The 20,138-nt window shown below is 41.1% G+C and overlaps 2 protein-coding genes across 5 annotated transcripts in view; one reads left to right on the top strand and one right to left on the bottom strand.

The window, feature by feature from the left end:
- Window positions 1-19,761, top strand: part of kntc1 (kinetochore associated 1) — a 153,088-nt gene extending 133,327 nt beyond the window's left edge. The window contains exons 57-65 of one of the 4 annotated variants that reach the window (XR_011594134.1): window positions 1,335-1,391; window positions 1,984-2,038; window positions 2,158-2,221; window positions 6,188-6,317; window positions 9,707-9,796; window positions 12,922-13,067; window positions 17,184-17,274; window positions 18,738-18,827; window positions 19,228-19,761. Coding sequence is in view for 3 of the 4 variants with exons in the window: in XM_070887789.1 (XP_070743890.1) it covers window positions 1,335-1,391; window positions 1,984-2,038; window positions 2,158-2,221; window positions 6,188-6,317; window positions 9,707-9,796; window positions 12,922-13,067; window positions 13,700-13,862 (705 nt within the window). In the remaining variant the exon portion in view is untranslated. Of the gene's footprint in view, window positions 1-1,334; window positions 1,392-1,983; window positions 2,039-2,157; window positions 2,222-6,187; window positions 6,318-9,706; window positions 9,797-12,921; window positions 13,068-13,699; window positions 13,880-17,183; window positions 17,275-18,156; window positions 18,303-18,737; window positions 19,020-19,227 lie in introns of those variants that run through there. The other 3 variants (XM_070887790.1, XM_070887791.1, XM_070887789.1) reach the window with 3 other exon arrangements.
- Window positions 18,345-19,903, bottom strand: LOC139268931 (hydroxycarboxylic acid receptor 1-like). Its single transcript, XM_070887792.1, is given in 2 exon segments — window positions 18,345-19,643; window positions 19,645-19,903. Coding segments are annotated over 2 exon segments (897 nt in total). The 5' UTR covers window positions 19,848-19,903; the 3' UTR covers window positions 18,345-18,949.
- Between the last annotated feature and the right edge of the window lie 235 nt (window positions 19,904-20,138).

Raw genomic sequence — 20,138 nt, 5'->3', positions numbered from 1 at the left:
GACTCTAGGTGATGTTGCAACTGTAGAAAGCGAAGCCATTGGTAGAATTGCTCTGGATACGATCAGATCGGCAAGACAAAGAATTTATATAGCGCCTTTCACGACCTAAAAGTTCTAAGAAGCTTCACAGTCAATGAGATGCTTTTGAAGTGTAGTCACCATTGTAATGTAGAGAAACACAACAGCCAATTTGTGCACAGCAAGGTCCCACGAACAGCAGTGAGACAAATTATCAGATAATTTTGTTTTTGGTGATGTTGATTGAGGGATAAATGTTAGTCAGGATACCAGGACAGCTCTCTTGCATGTCTTCAAATAGTGCCATAAGATCTTTTATATCCACCCAAGAAGGCAGATGTCTCATCGCAAAGACAGCATCTTTGACAATGCAGCACTCCCTTAATACTGGAATAAATTATCAGCCTAGATTATATGCTCAAGTCTCTGGAGTGGGATGTACCCACAACCTTCAAGCTCAGATGCAAAAGCTCTACCATTGAGCCAAGGCTGATGCCAAAAGTGCGATAAAGTAAAGGCTGCTTCAGAGAGCTGGACAAAAGAGATGGGGCATTAGAAGAGAAAATAGTTAGCCATCAATTTTTGATTGATAACACTCCTGTAAAGCGCTTTAAGATGTTTTATTATGTTAAGATCTTGTATAAATGTAAGTTGTTGTGTCGAAGGCTGCAAAAAGGTCAAGCATGTCCAGAGAACGTTGTTTGTGACTTTTGATAGGGCTGTTTCCATGTGGTGGTAGAGGTGGATCATATGTTGGATTGGACTTAGCTGTCAAGTTATCAATTTTGAAGCATCCTTGGAGAACAAGCCAATTTCTCACTACTGTTTCGTGGTCTTCATACAGATACACTTTTTGAAACACATTATTTTTTTCATTTACTTTGGATTTATGTGTTTCTCCCCCCCACCCCCCACCCTCACTATTTCATGCATTATTATTTTATTAATACCTTTTACCAGGTCTCTACTGTACAACCAGCTTTTTTTCCATCTCCCTTGAAGCCCACCTGTGGTTGGGAATGTCCATTTGTTCGCCTGTGCAATGTAGCATATTGATATAGGGCTGCGAAAGAGGGATCAGATCCATTTCTTCAGACTTCAGGGTATAAAAGAGGAGCTATTGTGAATTGTATCCATAACCAAAATAGTTGTTTATTGCTGCTTTTTAAAATAGAGAACCTTTGGAACATCTTCAGTAGTTCGTCTTCAGAGTTTTCAGCCTCGCTTTATATATTTTTTTGCAATGCTAAATATGCACTTCAGTTAAATGAAACATGCTGCTTTTGTACAAAATTCAACATGTTTGTATGTTACAGACCAACTACTTGAGGAACGTTCTGATAACAATCACTGCAATACTCCCTTTGTGGCCGGTATGTACTATTTTGCTTTGCAAATACTATTGTAGACCTATTACTGATCTTTTTGTATATTATAATTCAGCGATGAGGAGGCATTGCCATTGTTCTTTCCCTAATGTAAAAGAGACAGATAAGTCACTGGTATTGCAGACATGAAATATTTGCAAACATAACATTAACCATCAACCCATCTCTCAGTCATTCTGTTATTTTCCAGCTCTGATGCACGCACTCACTCTCCATCTCTTCTGCTTTTTTTGTTTTACCATCTCTTCCCCCACCCCCTCGCCGCTTTATCTCTAGAATCAGAGAAGTGGAAGGAAACAGCCATAATTTACCTATGCAATTGGCCAAGTGTGCCAATCCATCCAGGTGACCAGGGTAATGGGTACCTGTTGATGCTGAGTGCAACTGTGTGTGTGTGTGTGTGTGTGTGTGTGTGTGTGTGTGTATATATATATATTTTTTTTTTTTAGAGTTGTCAAAACTGAAATTTTGTGTTTTTTGCTGCGGAAGGTAGTTTTAGTTTCTTCAAATTATAAACTATAAAATATTTTCCACCATTCTGGTTAATATTTAAGAATCATGAATTTATTTTGTACAGATTCCAAATTTTACCAGAGCATGGCGTAGTGTGATTCTTGCACCTTTCCTTTCGGGTATGTAATTTTTTCCCCCAAAAAAAATAGATCTTTAACACTTAAAATTCAAGTGGAGATCCAGCAGAAGATACGTAACTTATAAACCAGATTTCTATTTTTTTTAATTCTTTATCCAGCCTCGTGTCCTCCAAGTCCAAAACAACTAGAGGATTGTTATGAGTCATTTGTTCTCTTGATCAAGTAAGTGCTATCAAATAAAATCAGATCTTACTATGTCAACTAGTTAAATAAATAACTGTTTTATCCTTTTATTAATGTAGGCAAAATGCTAGAACCTATTATTTTGGCACTTAGAAAATTGTTCTATGATTAGGCAGAGTCAGCATGGTTTTATGAAAGGGAAATTGTGTTTGACAAATCTGTTAAAGGTTTTTGAAGATGTAACTACTAGGATGGCTAAGGGGGAACCAGTGGATGTAGTGTATTTGCATTTTTAAAAAGCATTTGATAAGATGCCACACAAGAGGTTTTTACACAAAATTAGGACTTATGGGATTGAGGGTAATACATTAGCATGGATTGAGGATTGGTTAATGGACAGAAACCGAGAGTAGGAATAAATAGGATTTTTTCGGGTTGGCAGGCTGTAACTAGCGTGGTACCGCAAGGATCAGTACTTGGGCCTCAGCTATTTACAATATATATTGAAGACATAGATGAAGGGACAGAGTGTAACGTATTCAAGTTTGCTGCTGATACAAAGTTAAGTGGGAAAGTAAGCTGTGAGGAGGGTGCAAAGAGGCTGCAGAGAGATATAGACAGGTTGACTGAGCAAGGACATGGCAAATGGAATACAATGTTGGCAAGTGTGAAGTTTTTAGTAGGAAAAACAAAAAAGCAGAATATGTTTTGAATGGCGAGAGACTGGATACGGTTTGCATTCAGAGGAACCTGGGTGTCCTTGTACATGAATTACAGAAAGCTAATGTGCAGGTACAGCAAACAATTAGGAAAGCAAATGGTATGTTAGCTTTTGTTACAAAGGGACTAGAGTATAAGAGTAAAGAGATTGTAATACAATTATACAGGGCATTGGTGAGGCCACAGCTAGAGTACTGTGTACTGTTCTGGTCTACTTACCTAAGGAAAGACCTCTTGCCTTGGAGCGAGTACAACGAAGGTTCACTAGGCCGGTTTCTGGAATGAGGAGATTGCACTATGAGAAGAGATTGAGTAGACTAGGCCTACACACCCTAGAGTTTAGATGAATGAGAGATGATCTAATTGAAACATATAAAATTCATAAGGGGTTTGACGGGGTTAATGCTGAGAATGTTTCCCCTGGTTGGAGAATCTAGAACACAGGGTCACAGTCTCAAAATAAAGGGTCGGCCATTTAGGACTGAAATGAGGAGGAATTTCTTCACTCAGAGGATGGTGAATCTTTCAAATTCTCTACCCCAGAGAGCTGTGGATGCTCAGTCGAGTATATTCAAGACGGAGGTCGATATCTTTTTGGGATTTAAGGGATATGGGGATAGTGTAGGAAGGTGGAGTTGAGGTAGAAGATCAGCCTTGATCTTCTTGAATGGCGGAACAAGCTCGAAGGGCCAAATGTCCTACTCCTGCTTCTATTTCTTATGTTATGTTTTAGCCCAGTGAAATGTAGAAAATCAATTCTAAAGATTTGGACTGTAGCTCTATAAGGATTTATTTGGTAGTTATGCAGCCTACCCATCCTTTACAGAGGGGAAATATGTTGGGGATTATGTTTAAATTGGTGAAAAATGCTTTGTGAGTAGCATTAGAGATGCAGCTGGTAATAGGGAAGCTAACAAATTTATTTACAGGACTGCTTTCATTTTTTTTTTCTAAATCAAACATCGAAAGTTCCAATTTCTTATGAATTCTTTGCTTGCCAGATATCTGACATTAACATCCATTTCTTTTGCTATCTTTTGAGATTTCAGTATATTGGTCCTTTTGGACATAGACAATAGTGTAAGTGGTTTTGCCTTTGGTGATTTCGAATCACCCCCCTTACAACAGTTCTAGACTTGGGAATTATAGTGGTGAACAGAATGCAAAGTTATAGACAGATCTTTTGGTCTCCACTGTCACAATGCTTTTATTCAAGTTAAAGCACACCTGCTTTCAGTAAAACACACCCTGGTGGTGTGAAGCAAAAAAAACAGTGTACAACACACAACACTGGCCTGTCTGAACAGGCCCCTATTGCAAAGTACCCACGAGTAAAACACCCCTGCTTGGCTCAATAGGGCACCACCAAATCTGTCCAACAGACTGTGCAGATGCCTATGATCCATGCAGAAACCTCCCCACTAAACCCCTAAGGCTAATTTGGGACAGATGACACCCCTTCACACTATGTGGTGGTCTTTAAGGATGTGTGGGCTGGGATAATGCTCACCAGTTACCCCTCTGGTTTACTCGCTGCTTCTCCCGATGAGCGAGGCTCTCTTTGCTTGTAGATGGTGGTTTCTTCTCTCTGTTCCAGATGGCGTGCTCGGTCCTTGAGTGCATTGAACGAAGCAAGCAAGCGTAGAAGAGGAGAGAGAGAGAGAGAGAGAGAGAGAGGGAGGGAGGGGGCTGCAAACTGCAAACATCTCTTATACCTGCAAAATGCTTCTGAATTCTCACTCCAAAAACCAGTCCTTTGCCTGAGGCAGTCCAACTAAAAGCAATGAATCAGATCTTCAGCCTGTGCCTTTGTTACTCGGCTGCTCCTGGGGATAAAGGCTCCAACGAGTCTGGGTGGCCAAATAGCTTCCTTTGTCCTGAGGTTCTCACGCTCTGGGGCTCTGTCATTTTGATGGCTTGAGCACAGACCAGTTTACCTGATCTCTCTGATGGATTCCCATTACATGACAAAGGGTCCTCCCTCAACCATCTTCCTGCGATTTCAGCCATTAACCCATCCCCACCCACCTGATGTGTATTCCTGTGGAACATGTCTGGACCTATCCCAGTCCACTGTCTGCTCTTCTGCAGTAACAGAAAATATGGAAAAGCAAAGTCCAAAACTTAAAAGTCAAAAAAATTTCCGCTGATGCTGTCGATGTTTCTGCCGGTTCTTACAGTAGAATATATGCGGCTATAGTGTCATCTAGGCACAGTGGTGGAACTCTTCCATCTGACTTGGAAGGCCAAGGGTTCAAACCCTATTCCAGATCGTGAGCACATAACTTCTGTAGGAGTTCTGCATTATCAGAGGTGCCATCATTACAATCAAATATTAAACCGAGGCACTATCTGTTCAGTAAAAAGAAAAATCCATGTTTCTATTTGAAGAGCAGAGAGATCTCTGTGCTGTCCCAGATAACATTTATCCCTAAACTAAAGACGTTAAAACAGATTAACTGGTCATGTATCTCATTTGTTGTTTGTCGGACCTTGCTAGGCCATTTCAGAGGGCAGTTAAGAGTCAACCACATTGCTGTGGGTCTGGAGTCACCTATAGGCCAGACCCAGTAAGCATGGCAGATTATCTTCCCTAAAAGACATTAGTGAACCAGACAATCTGATAGTTTCATGGTCATCGTTACTGATACTACTAGCTTTTTATTCCAGATTTTTTATTTAATTAACTGAATTTAAATTCCCACGCTGCTGTGGTGGGATTTGAACTTGTGTCTCGGTTATCATTAATCTCGGCCTCTGGATTACTAGTCCAGTAACATGGCCACTGTGCTGCCGTTCACGTATTCAATCCACTCCTCTGCAGCGACTGGAGCCTAAGTCCTTCTGTTCACTTCTTAAATACTGTTCATACCATTAATTATCTGGCCTTAAAGGTGTCTTATTTCATTTCCAGGCTGGCAATGCATTGTGTAGTTTATAAGATTTGGCCAATTGTTGAACATGTTGGATTCAGTAATTTTCGTGCCATCTAAACTAACTCCACTATTAGCAGCATTCTGTTTGCATGATGAATTGTACTTCTTAGACAAATGTTTCTTAGTATATTTTGCTGCATAAATATTTACATGTGTGTTTAGAAAAAGTCTGTTCTAATATGTAAACGGGCAAATGGTTAAGTACATGGAGGACTGTATCTGTTTTGACTTTTCCATTTAGCTTTCATTTTCAGTGTAGATAACACCACCTTAGTGGGAAAATGTTAACATTACTTGATTTGTTCAGTATTAAAGTGCTGCTCATATCATTCATTTTCTGATCCTGAAGGTGTCCTATTCTGCTTGAGCTTGACCTTATTGGCATTGCAAAGCAATATGTGCAGCTGGAGTTGTCAGCATTTGCTCTGGGTTGTCTGCTACTTATCCCTTATCCTGAAAAAAAGAAACAACAAATACAGGTGTGTGGTTTTGAAGCAGTAAGTATTAGCAACTTGCAGTGCATTCATTTTCCAATGGAAACAACTAAAACCAGTGCCTATGATGATGATGGATAAAAAGGTCATCATCATCATAGGCACTCCCTCGGAATCGAGGAAGACTTGCTTCCACTCTTAGCATGAGTTCGTAGGTAGCTGCACAGTCCAATACGGGAACCACAGTCTCTGTCACAGGTGGGACAAATAGTCGTTGAGGGAAAGGGTGGGCAGGGAGTCTGCTTTGCCGCACGCTCCTTCCGCTGCCTGCACTTGATTTCTGCATGTTCTTGGCGACGATATTCGAGGAGCTCAGCGGCATCCCGAATGCACTTCCTCCACTTAGGGCGGTCTATGGCCAGGGTCTCCCAGGTGTCAGTGGGGATATAGCACTTTATCAGGGAGGCTTTGAGGGTGTCCTTGTAATGTTTCCTCTGCCTGCTTTTGGCTTGTTTGCCGTGGACGAGTTCTGAGTAGAGCGCTTGCTTTGTGAGTCTCGTGTCTGGCATGCAAGCTATGTGGCCTGCCCAGCGGAGCTGATCAAGTATGGTCAGTGCTTCAATGCTGGGGATGTTGGCCTGGACGAGGACGCTAATGTTTGTGCGCCTGTCCTCCCAGGGGATTTGCAGGATCTTGCGGAGACATTGCGGATGGTATTTCTCCAGCGAATTAAGGTGTCTATTGTACATGGTCCACATCTCTGAGTCATGCAGGAGGGCGGGTATTACTAAGGCTCTGTAGACCATGAACTTGGTGACTGTCTTGAGGGACTGGTCTTCAAACACACTTTTCCTCAGGCGGCTGAAGGCTGCACTGGTGCACTGGAGGCGGTGTTGGATCCCGTCGTCAATGCCTGCTCATGTTGATAGGAGGCTCCCGAGATAGGGGAAGTGATCCTCATTGTCCAGGGCCAAGCCGTGGATCTTGATGTCTGTAGGGCAGTGCTGTGCGGCGAGGACAGGCTAGTGGAGGACCTTTGTCTTACTAATATTTAGCGTAAGGCCCATGCTTTTATACGCCTCGGTAAATACGTCGACTATGTCCTGGAGTTCAGCCTCTGTGTGTGCACAGACGCAGGCGTCGTCCGCATATTGTAGCTCGACAACAGAGGTTGGAGTGGTCTTGGACCTGGCCTGGAGACGGCGAAGGTTGAACAGCTTCCCACTGGTTCTGTAGTTTAGTTCCACTCCAGCGGGGAGCTTATCAACAGTGAGGCGGAGCATGGCAGCGAGGAAGACTGAGAAGAGGGTTGGGGCGATGACGGAGCCCTGTTTGATCCCGTTCCGGATGTGAATTGGGCCTGTGATGGATCCGTTGGTAAGGATCACGGCTTGCATGTCGTCGTGGAGCAAGCGGTGGATGGTGATGTACTTCTGGGGGCATCCGAAACAGAGGAGGACGTTCCATAGACCCTCACGGTTGAGTGTCAAAGGCCTTTCTAAGGTCGAAGGCGGCCATGTATAGGGGCTAGTGCTGTTCCTTGCATTTTTTCTGCAGTTGTCGCACTGCAAAAATCACGTCCGTTGTGCCCCGGAGGGGACGAAATCCGCACTGCGACTCCGGGAGGAGCTCCTCGGCCACGGGGAGAAGACGGTTGAGGAGGACTCTAGCGACAACTTTCCCAGTGGTTGATAGCAGGTAGATATTTTCTAATGGAAACAACTAAAACCAATGATAAATTGATTTATCAGTAATGAACAAAAAGATATACATGTAGGAGTAACCAAATTAACATGATATCCTTAATATTTTAATACATTTTGTGTAACTCGATTTAGACTAGTGCTGTTGAGTAATTAATTTTATATTTCTAATTGATTAAGCTAATAGAATTGAATCGAAAGAAAGACTTGCATTTATATAGCTTCTTTCACGACCACTGGATGTCTCAAAGAACAGATGTTCTATTGGTGTGGCTTGTTCGGTTTTAATTATCTGCCTGGTAATGTATAAACTTTAGAAATATTAAGCAACAAACAAGCTTCAGGCATTTACCTGTTGTATAAGAACATAAGAAGCAGGAGCAGGCCATTTGGCCCCTTGAGCCTGCTCCGCCATTCAATAAGATCATGGCTGATCTGACCGTGGACTCAGCTCCACTTCCCTGCCCGCTCCCCATAACCCTTTACTCCCTTATTGCTCAAAAACCTGTCAATCTTCGCCTTAAATATATTCAATGACCCAACCTCCACAGCTCTCTGGGGCAGAGAATTCCATAGATTTTTACAACCCTCTGAGAGAAGAAATTTATCCTCATCAGTTTTAAATGGGCAGCCCCTTATTCTAAGACCTATCCCCATAAGTCAACCCCTCATCTCTGGAATCAACCTAGTGAACCTTCTGAACAGCCTCCAATGCAAGTATATCCTTCCTTAAATACAGAGACCAAAACTATGCAGTACTCCAGGTGTGGCCTCAGCAATACTCTGTACAGTTGCTTTTATACTCTATCCCTCTTGCAATAAAGGCCAACATTTCATTTGCTTTCCTGATTACTTGCTGTACCTGCATACTAACTTTTTGTGATTTATGCACAAGGACCCCAGGTCTCTGTACTGCAGCACTTTGAAAATGTTCTCCATTTAAATTATAATTTGCTTTTCTATTATTTCTACCAAAGTGGGTAACCTCACATTTTCCCACATTAAACTCCATCTGCCAAATTTTTACTTAGTCACCTTAGCTTGTCTATAATCCCTTTGAAGATTTTTTGTGTCCTCACAATTTGCTTTCCTACCCATCTTTGTATTATCAGCAAACTTGGCTACATTACACTCTGTCCCTTCATCCAAGCCATTAATATAGATTGTAAATAGTTGAGGACCCAGCACCGATCCATGCGGCACCCCATTAGTCACTGTTTGCCAACTGGTAAATGACCCATTTATCCCGACTCTCTGTTTTCTGTTTGTTAAACAATCCTCTATCCATGTTAATATATTACCCCCAACCCCGTGAGCTTTTATCTTGTGCAGTAACTTCTTATGTGGCACCTGATCGAATGCCTTCTGGAAATCCAAATACACCGCATCCACTGGTTTCCCCTTATCCACCCTGCTCGTTACATCCTCAAAGAACTCCAGCAAATTTGTCAAACATGATTTCCCTTTCATAAAACCATGCTGACTCTGCTTGATTGAATCATGATTTTCCAAATGTCCCGCTATTGCTTCCTTAATTATAGACTCCAGCATTTTCCCAATGACAGATGTCAGGCTAACTGGTCTATAGTTTCCTGCTTTTTTTCTGCCTCCCTTTTTAAATAATATTACATTTGCAATTTTCCAATCTGCTGGGATCGCCCCAGAATCATATTAAAGGAAGTATAATGTTTGTCATTTTGTTTAATATTGATCATTTTTTTTTGGTTGCAGGGATTTCTTTTGTCAGTTGATTCTGTGACCCTTTTGCAACAAGTTACAGATCACATGACAACAGGCGAAGTTGCAGGATATGCATTCGAGGTAAGATGGCTTATACAGAAACAAAACCAGAAAATGCTGAATCTTTAGAGCGAAGAAAATAGGTTAACGTTTTTGGCACTCCTTGTAACACTGTTTATATAATCATAGAATTTTATACTTTAATCCTATTTTAAAGATGGTGTTTCAAAGGTTCTCTGATTTATATAAGAACATAAGAATTAGGAACAGGAGTAGGCCATCTAGCCCCTCGAGCCTGCCCCGCCATTAAATAAGATCATGGCTGATCTGGTCGTGGACTCAGCTCCACTTACCCGCCCTCTCCCCGTAACCCTTAATTCCCTTATTGGTTAAAAATCTATCTATCTTTGACTTGAAAACATTCAATGATCTAGCCTCAACTGCTTCCTTGGGCAGAGAATTCCACAGATTCACAACCCTCTGGAAGAAGAAATTCTTTCTCAACTCGGTTTTAAATTGGCTCCTCCGTATTTTGAGGCTGTGCCCCCCTAGTTCTAGTCTCCCCTACCAGTGGAAACAACCTCTCTGCCTCTATCTTGTCTATCCCTTTCATGATTTTAAATGTTTCTATAAGATCACCCCTCATCCTTCTGAACTCCAACGAGTAAAGACCCAGTCTACTCAATCTATCATCATAAGGTAACCCCCTCATTTCTGGAATCAGCCTAGTGAATCGTCTCTGTACCCCTTCCAAAGCTAGTATATCCTTCCTTAAGTAAGGCGACCAAAACTGCACGCAGTACTCCAGGTGTGGCCTTACCAATACCTTATACAGTTGCAGCAAGACCTCCCTGCTCTTGTACTCCATCCCTCTCGCAATGAAGGCCAACATTCCATTTGCCTTCCTGATTACCTGCTGCACCTGCAAACTTACCTTTTGGGATTCATGCACAAGGACCCCCAGGTCCCTCTGCACCGCAGCATGTTGTAATTTCTCCCCATTCAAATAATAATCCCTTTTACTGGTTTTTTTCCCCCAAGGTGGATGACCTCACACTTTCCGACATTGTATTCCATCTGCCAAACCTTAGCCCATTCGCTTAACCTATCCAAATCTCCTTGCAGCCTCTCTGAGTCCTCTACACAACAAATTTTGTTGCACTACACTCTGTTCCCTCTTCTAGGTCATCTATGTATATTGTAAACAGTTGTGGTCACAGCACTGATCCCTGTGGCACACCACCAATCACTGATTTCCAACCGGAAAAGGACCTATTTATCCCGACTCTGCTTTCTGTTCGCCAGCCAATTCTCTATCCATGCTAATACATTTCCTCTGACTCCGCGTACCTTTATCTTCTGCAGTAACCTTTTATGTGGCACCTTATCGAATGCCTTTTGGAAATCTAAATATACCACATCCATCGGTACACCTCTATCCACCATGCTCGTTATATCCTCAAAGAATTCCAGTAAGTTAGTTAAACATGATTTCCCTTTCATGAATCCATGCTGCGCCTGCTTGATTGCACGATTCCTATCTAGATGTCCTGCTATTTCTTCCTTAATGATAGCTTCAAGCATTTTCCCCACGACAGATGTTAAACTAACCGGCCTATAGTTACCTGCCTTTTGCCTGCTCCCTTTTTTAAACAGAGGCGTTACATTAGCTGCTTTCCAATCCGCTGGTACCTCCCCAGAGTCCAGAGAATTTTGGTAGATTATAACGAATGCATCTGCTATAACCTCCGCCATCTCTTTTAATACCCTGGGATGCATTTCATCAGGACCAGGGGACTTGTCTACCTTCAGTCCCATTAGCCTGTCCAGCACTACCCTCCTAGTGATAGTGATTGTCTCAAGGTCCTCCCTTCGCATATTCCTGTGGCCTGCAAATTTTGGCATGGTTTTTGTGTCTTCCACTGTGAAGACGGAAGCAAAATAATTGTTTAAGGTCTCAGCCATTTCCACATTTCCCATTATTAAATCCCCCTTCTCATCTTCTAAGGGACCAACATTTACTTTAGTCACTCTTTTCCGTTTTATATATCTGTAAAAGCTTTTACTATCTGTTTTTATGTTTTGCGCAAGTTTACCTTCGTAATCTATCTTCCCTTTATTGCTTTTTTAGTCATTCTTTGCTGTTGCTTAAAATTTTCCCAATCCTCTAGTTTCCCACTAACCTTGGCCACCTTATACGCATTGATCTTTGATTTGATACTTTCCTTTATTTCCTTGGTTATCCACGGCTGGTTATCCCTTCTCTTGCCGCCCTTTTTCACTGGAATATATTTTTGTTGCGCACTATGAAAGAGCTCCTTAAAAGTCCTCCACTGTTCCTCAATTGTGCCACCGTTTAGTCCTTGTTTCCAGTCTACTTTAGCCAACTCTGCCCTCATCCCACTGTAGTCCCCTTTGTTTAAGCATAGTACGCTCGTTTCTGACACAACTTCCTCATCCTCAATCTGTATTACAAATTCAACCATATTGTGATCACTCATTCCGAGAGGATCTTTTACGAGGAGATCGTTTATTTTTCCTGTCTCATTACACAGGACCAGATCTAAGATGGCTTGCTCCCTTGTAGGTTCTGTTACATACTGTTCTAAGAAACAATCCCGTATGCATTCTATGAATTCCTCCTCCAGGCTACCCCGTGCGATTTGATTTGACCAATCGATATGTAGGTTAAAATCCCCCATGACTACTGCCGTTCCTTTTTCACATGTCTCCATTATTCCCTTGATTATTGCCCGCCCCACCGTGAAGTTATTATTTGGGGGCCTATAAACTACGCCGACCAGTGACTTTTTCCCCTTACTATCTCTAATCTCCACCCACAATGATTCAACATTTTGTTCATTGGAGCCAATATCATCCCTCACAACTGCCCTGATATCATCCTTTATTAACAGAGCTACCCCACCTCCTTTCCCTTCTTGCCTATCTTTCTGAATCGTCAGATACCCCTGTATGTTTAATTCCCAGTCTTGGCCACCTTGCAACCATGTTTCTGTAATGACCTTTCATCAGAACTGTGTTCTGTTAATTCAGTTCTATACTTGACTATGTTAAAGAATTGCATTTAGTATTTGCAGGGTAAAATTGGCATGTGTATTAATTTACTTTAATAATATACCAGCCAAAATAGATGGTGCTTCCATTAAAGTACTAATCTGTCCTCTGTTTTGTTTTAATCTCTAAAGCTTAAAGAATTGGTGTTGGGCAGCATTGCAGACAAGAAACAGTATGAGAAGATTATCGGGACAAAATTCTTTCCTTTGCTGAAGCAACATATGATTGACAACAAACGAGTGAAAGAATTAGTGAATTACCTTGCAAATAGGAGCTGGTAAGTAAAGAATGAGGAGCACTGTATAAATGGATGGTAATTCTCAAGTCAGTTGAAATTTATTGACTTTATTTGACTGACATCATCAGTAATTGTTCAATTCTTTCTTGATTTTGTTTTGCCTGTCTCTTGCAGATGTTAGTTCAGTGATGTGAATATGACCTTTTGATCTGGAAATGCCTCTGAATCTTGGGAGGCTCTGAGTCAAAGGAGAGAGGGGAAATTTATGAACAATCACGACAGCCTTTTGGCATAGTATTATAGAATGTTTCAGCACATAAATTGATCATTTGCCATTGTACTTGTGCCCGGCTTTCTAAAAGCACTATCCACAGTGCCATTCTCCTGCCTTTTTCCCATACTTAAAAATAAAAATTCTTGTATTTTGCTTTTAAAAGCTATTATGGGTTCTCCCTCTGCCATCACCTGTGGTGGGGCATTCCATATCCTAATAGTCCTCTTGCGTAAAAAGAAAATAATTCTCTTAAACTCTCCTTATTCTTTGCTGATAACTTTATGCCTGCTAGTTTCCATCTCATTGACTAACAGCAACGATTGTTCCCTACTTGCCTTATCAAAATATTTTATAATTTTGAACATTTCTATTAGACCTCCTCTTGCAACCTCTCCAGGCACCCTCTCCTTCCAGATGGAAGGCAGCGAAATAGAACAGGAGTGCAGGGAACGGCCGCGAGACTGGGCAAGGATGCCCGCACCCCAATATGGCTTAGCTGTGTGCGGGAGCCCCGAGAGTGGCAGGGACCTGCAACCGCTCCTCCCCCGCCGGCGAGCTGAAGAAGGGCGAACAAGCAGTTAAGCACCTGTTGCTGCCACTTAATACCATTCACCAACTGTCTTGTGAGGAAAGGTTGGGCCTGTACTCATTGGAGTTTAGAAGAATGAGGGGCTTGACAGGGATCTTATTTAAACATGTAAGATTCTGAGGGGGCTCGACAGGCTCGACTGGAGGATTTTTCCCCTCGTGGGGGAATCTCGAACGAGGAGTCAGTTTCAGAATAAGGGGTTGCCCATTTAAGACGGAGATGAGAAATTTCTTCTCTCGGAGCGTTGTGAATGTTTGGAATTCTCTACCCTAGAGAGCTGTGGAAGCGGAGTCATTGAATATATTCAAGGCGGAGATAGACAGATTCTTGAACTGCAGAGGAGTTGAGGGTTATGGGGAACCAGCAGGAATGTGGCATTGAGGCCAAGATCAAATCGTCTTGAATAGCAGAGCAGGCTCGAGGGGCCATATGGCCTACTCCTGCTTCTATTTTTTATGTTCTTAACCGTCACTGTTGTAATGAGACGTTAATCCGAGGGCCTGTCTGCCCCCTCAAGTGGACATAAAAGATCCTATGGCACTATTTCAAAGAAGAGCAGGGGAGTTCTCCCTGGTTTCCTAGCCAACAAATATCCCTCAATCAACATCACTAAAACAGATTATCTGGTCATTATCACATTATTGTTTGTGGGAGGTTGCTGCGTGCAAATTGGCTGCCGTATTTCCTACATTAAAACAGTGACTACACTTCAAAAGTACTTCATTGGCTGTAAATGCTTTGGGACATCTGGTGGTTGTGAAAGATGCTATATAAATACGTCTTTTCTTCTTTAATAAAGAATCCCAGCTTCTCTAGTCTCTCCTCATGACTAAATCTTATCCCGAGTATAATGAATCTCTTCTGTGCTCTTTCCATGGCTTCAACATTCTTCATAAAGTAGGATACACAAAACTGGACAAAGTATTCTAACTGAAGGCTACCCAATGATATGTTTGGGATTAGAATTAACTCTTTACTTTTGTCATTGCTACCTCTATTTATAAAGCCTCTCTAAACCAATAGCTCAGTTGTGTTTTATAACTCTGGAAAATGGGAAAATAAATCACTTCCAATTTGCATCTCTGGCCACATGGCACCTATAACAAAGAACTGGGCAACCTACTTACAGGCCTCCATCAATGATGCTCTGAGCTGGCTACTTTGAGGTGTGCAAGAGCAGCTCAAGAACCACTCTCCATTCCTTTGTTGGTGTGCATTTGGTGAAATTGAGAATCCTTAAACTGCCAGCATGTTTTGAAGACAGATAGGATCTTAGGATCTTGGGATGTATTGCTCGAGGAATAGAGTACAAGTTAAGGAAGTAATGGATAACTCATAGGAAACACTCATCCACCCTCACCTTGGAGTATTGTGTGCAGTTGTGCACACTGTACCATGGAGGAAATCCTGGGACATGAAGGGTGGCAACAAATTTGATAGATTGGGCATTTGAGCTCTGAGGACAAAAATAAGAATACAATCAACGTTTATATTGGGAAAGAGTGACTTTAAGCTCTTCAAGGGAGTAGATAAACTGGATCCCAGAATGACTATCCATATTAACATGAAGCTCCCCCCATCTTACTTCCTCGCACCTGTCAACATATCTGTATATTCCTTTCTCATGTACTTATCTAGCTTCCCCTTAACTGTATCTGCTATTTGCCTCACTTATTCCATGTGGTAGCAAGTTCCACATTCGCACCACTCTCTGGGTAAAGAAGTTTCTCCTGAATTCCTTATTGGATTTATTAGTGACTATTTTATATTTAGCCCTGTATTAGTGACTATTTTACTCCTAGTTTTGGACTCCACAAGTAGTGTTTTACTTTTCGTATATTTCACAATATAGATCAAAGACTCTGCAAAATAGATGATCTTTATCTTTGTACGCACTGACATCCTAATGGGTTGGAATCTCATTTAAACTCATGGGCATGGTGTTCCTAACTAGACAAGCTTTGGAAAATTTCCCAGTGCTAGTAAGCTGCATGGTATTAGCTAGTTAAACTCCAGCACTTCCCTGTGCATAATCAGAGCTTTGGTTCTGTGACTAAGCTCTCTGGATTTATGTAGATAAGTAATGTGAGGTCAAAAGTCTATGGCCTTTTGGGATCAGCTCAATAGATGAAGTTGGTTGTTTTGATCCTGTATGGGTCTATGTTCCTATAGAAATTGAAACAGGTGAGGGGGGTTGTAAGGAAATATGGGTTTAGACCCAAATGGGGAACTAAGCTCGAAGGGTAAGGGGCTATAACTTTGGCTGGAACAGTTGTTCCATGAAATTAAACTGTTTAAGCTGTTTAGATTAACTGACAGAAGGTGCAACAGGACTAACAGTCATGAGTACCCTTTTGATATCTTCAAAGTCTACAAGATGAGTAATTAAGCACAAACAGAAGTAGTCTGGGCTCAGGCTAAAAACAGAGCTGAGGGGAATCACAAGGCATTGTCTGTGTCTGGACATGTGCGTGCTGACCATATGATTGGGTAGAATGAGGGGCGTATTGGGAAAAACATAATTGGATGAATTTTTCCGCAGATCTACTTTTAGGGGCATAACCTAGGGAATTTGGGTCTCTGTCAGCATAGATTAGACGAAGAGTATCAGGCAAGTAAATGAGAGTTCAAGAGTAGAAGGAATGGGAACGGAATCACAACTTCTACCCAAAGGGGTAATATCATTCTCAGTTGTATTTTGTAAACTATTGAATTAATACTGTAATGTATTAATTCTTGCTTATGCCAAATAAAGTCATGACCAGTATGGTGTCTGTTGAATTGAGTTAAGTACAGTGATTCAGCTGTTCCTCATTTTTGCCGAGATTGGTACAAGTATGTTTTGGTGATACCATGGGTAACCATTGTCTCCAAAGGTTTGTTTGATTCCTGTCGGGAGTCGAGGGGGAATTTTCCTGTTTTTCTGTGATTGGTCACTTTTTTTTTTACTAGCTGTTGGGGAGGGTGGTGCACGAGGCTACACAGTAATCCAATGAACATAATCTTTTCTCGCTTTTCTTTTTCTATATTTGTGTGGGGTTGAGCTGTACCCTCAGCTGTGATGATGCTCCAGTTGCTCTGTCACAATGCCATATAATGGTAAAAATATGTTTTAATAAAAGACCTGAATTATACATGTAGTTTAGCCTTCCCTATAATCAAAATAGGTGCTTGAAAGGATGGGTATATATGATTCAATTATTGTTACGTTTGCATATAGACTCCAAAAGTGATAATTTTTCTTCATTTATTATCACAGATACTTGTAAATAATTCAGTTTTACTCTTGCAGCCTAGATGATGCTATCTCTGTCGTAACTGAATATCTAAGGCATGAAGGAAGACCCATCAAATCAAACATTTCTCCTGCTGAAATTTTAACGGTACAATATATTTTTAAAGTGTATTATGTGAGTTTTTCTTTGACAAAATATTGTAATATGTATTACTTTCAGTAAAACCAGTGCATCATTGATGCAAAATAGACATTCTATTAAATCACAGGATGAAAAAGAATTACCCCTAGTAGGGGTAAACTTGCAATACAATGGAGCCAGTATTCTACATCATAGAATGATGGGAAGTAGCTTTGTGCCTTTGATTTCCCTGCAAATTTATTGAGATTCTTGGTCTCAGCCTTGTTATTATGAGGAGGCATCAAGTGAAGGCCAGGCATTTCCTCGTGGGTAGGGAAGATTGGAAGGGGGCGTTACCCTGAGCTACTTGCATACACTTCCAACCAGCAGTTGGAGAGGCATGTGAGCAAGTCGCCTCTTGGCATGGGTGTTACATTTTGCAGGGAGAGATGTAAGAAACTGGATGGGAGAGCTTCCCTCGAGGTTCAAAGTGCCACGTGGTGTTTGAGTTAAACAGAGCAGGTTCAAGGCTTCATCCTGGTCTGTAATGAATTAGCTGATCTCAGCTGACGAGTTGTGGGGAACAGTTAGCCTCAGTAATCATGGGCTAGGAGAGGGAAAAAGTTGGCCAGGCTACGCCGTGACTCCTTTTGGAAAGTGTCTGTACAGTATATATATGTATGAAGGGTAAGGACATGATGAGACACAGCTGTGATGCCTTGCATAGCCAAATAGCCTGTTGACACTAACTATCTTAAGGACTCACAAGGAATGGATATTTAGTCGAGCTACTGTCGCCTCTGGATCAGAAATTGCCTTTAAAAAAAAAAGAGAGGCTACCCTCTTTATAAAAAAAAATCTAAACTTGTTACATAAAATTTTTAATTTTCATTCTTTTCATTCCTCCAGGAATTTCTTGATGAACAGATGTAGAATGACCAGAGTAACCAACTCCGTGTTTTAAATAAAAATAGCTTCCTTTGTCTTCCTATGGAAAGATATCTTTACACAAAGTTGTATTACCATTTTGTCACATTAAATGTTTAGATACAATAGGTTTATGAAAAAATGGCACTTAGTTTGTTCATATGGTGGTTAATAGGTTTTTTATTTTATTTGTACCTAAATTAAAAAGCAAAATGCACACTTTCTCAGACCATGGTACATTACACAAACATGCTATATTACAAATTTCACATGTCTGTACATACAAATAATGAGGGTCTTGTATAGTCCATCCTAAGCGAGGGGCATGTGATTGGACATGAACAGTGGATTGGACATACACTGACAAAAAGTTGCTGGGACTTCCATGAACACCTCTTGCTCTTGAGACGGGTGGAAATGATGAGTGCAAGGGACTAGGTGAAATGTACCGTTGGGAAGGTGGCCCACACCACCTGACAGTTCGATTTCCAGTTGCTGTTTCTATATCATTTACTCCGACTGTCCAATGTTCCACAAGTCCTCTATCTTCATTTCCTCTGTAGGCTCGATGGGGATGTTGCACTATGCTGCCTTCCTGGTGAGAACAAGAGTTGCCCACAGTTTTGCGTTGTTGTTTTTTTAAAACCGCACAGGTCAGTTTAAATTCAAGTCTGTTATTCAAGCTAAATAATTTGAAGCTTTTTTTTGGTCCATTTATGTTTTTTCCTTATGCAAATCTGTTGCTGTTGGTGTCAGAAGTGCAAGAGTTTCCAGATTATTTCATTTCCATCGTATGTGAACTCTTCCGATGTAAAACGTTTTTAAATTTTGAACTTGAAAAGTAATAGACAATTGGATCAAGCATGCTGTTAAGATAAGTTAGACAAAGCATAATATAAAATCCCTCAACAGCAGCTTTGTAAGCCTTGCTATTGTCTGCCTTCTGTGTTATCAGCACAATTAGTCTACCGATGTTGCTGGGCAGAAAACAGAGAATGAATACTACTGCAACAGTTATCACAATACGTATAGCCTTTTTATATTTTCTTCTAGTTTCACTTTTCATGTGCTGAAGTTTTGAAATAATTGAGAATGTACAAAAGAGGATAATACATAGTGGTGCTATAAACTCAACAGCAAAAAGTACATCATGCCACGTTACAGCAGCTTTGGAAGAATTGTACAAATCGAAACTCTCACAGTATGTGCGGTTCTTCTGCTTAAACACATGCTCATCGAAGAGAAGGTATGAGGTCATTAATATTGTTAGAATCCATATGAAGCTTACTCCCACTGTAGCATATCTTTGTGATATGGAGTTTAGTTTATGGTGAGGATGAACAACTTTAAAATAACGATCTATTGCCACAAGCGTGAGAAAAGCAATGCTTCCTGCTCGATTCAAGGAGACCATAAATAATAGCATGCAGCAAGCGACATCTCCAAAAGTCCAGTGCTTTTCGTTTACATCGAAATGGTAAGCAACACATCAAGAGAAAATCTGCTATCGTCAGATTGAACAAATAAATAGTACTTGGTTTCCATGGTTTCAGCCGAAAACAAAAGATCCACAAAGCAACTGCATTACCAATTGATCCTAAAATGAACTCCAACAGCAACGGTACTGCAACCTTAACCAGTGTTGTTTCGTCAAATTCAGTTGAGGCATTCATTGTTGCACTGTTGTGTTGAGAACAATATTCTCAATGCTTATATTATGAAGTAGCTTGTATATGGTTCTGCTGCCCAACCAGTTCCTTATTAACAGGATGTGTGATGAAAATTCTGCTTTCACAATAGTGGAAAAACTGATGTGTAATGCCCTACACATGTGATACCCGTAAAAGTGCAGTAACTTGCTATAAAACTGCATAGAATTGTAGAATTGCAGCTGAGGGGGAAATTACTTGGACCATAATTTCAAGTGAAAACAACCTTTCTATTAATACTCAGCATATTTTAAT

The sequence above is a fragment of the Pristiophorus japonicus genome, chromosome 8, assembly GCF_044704955.1.
Source record: "Pristiophorus japonicus isolate sPriJap1 chromosome 8, sPriJap1.hap1, whole genome shotgun sequence".
In the NCBI taxonomy this organism is placed as follows: Eukaryota; Metazoa; Chordata; class Chondrichthyes; family Pristiophoridae; genus Pristiophorus; species Pristiophorus japonicus.
The sequence above is the reverse complement of the archived record's forward strand: the minus strand, read 5'-3'. Positions and strand labels throughout refer to the sequence as shown.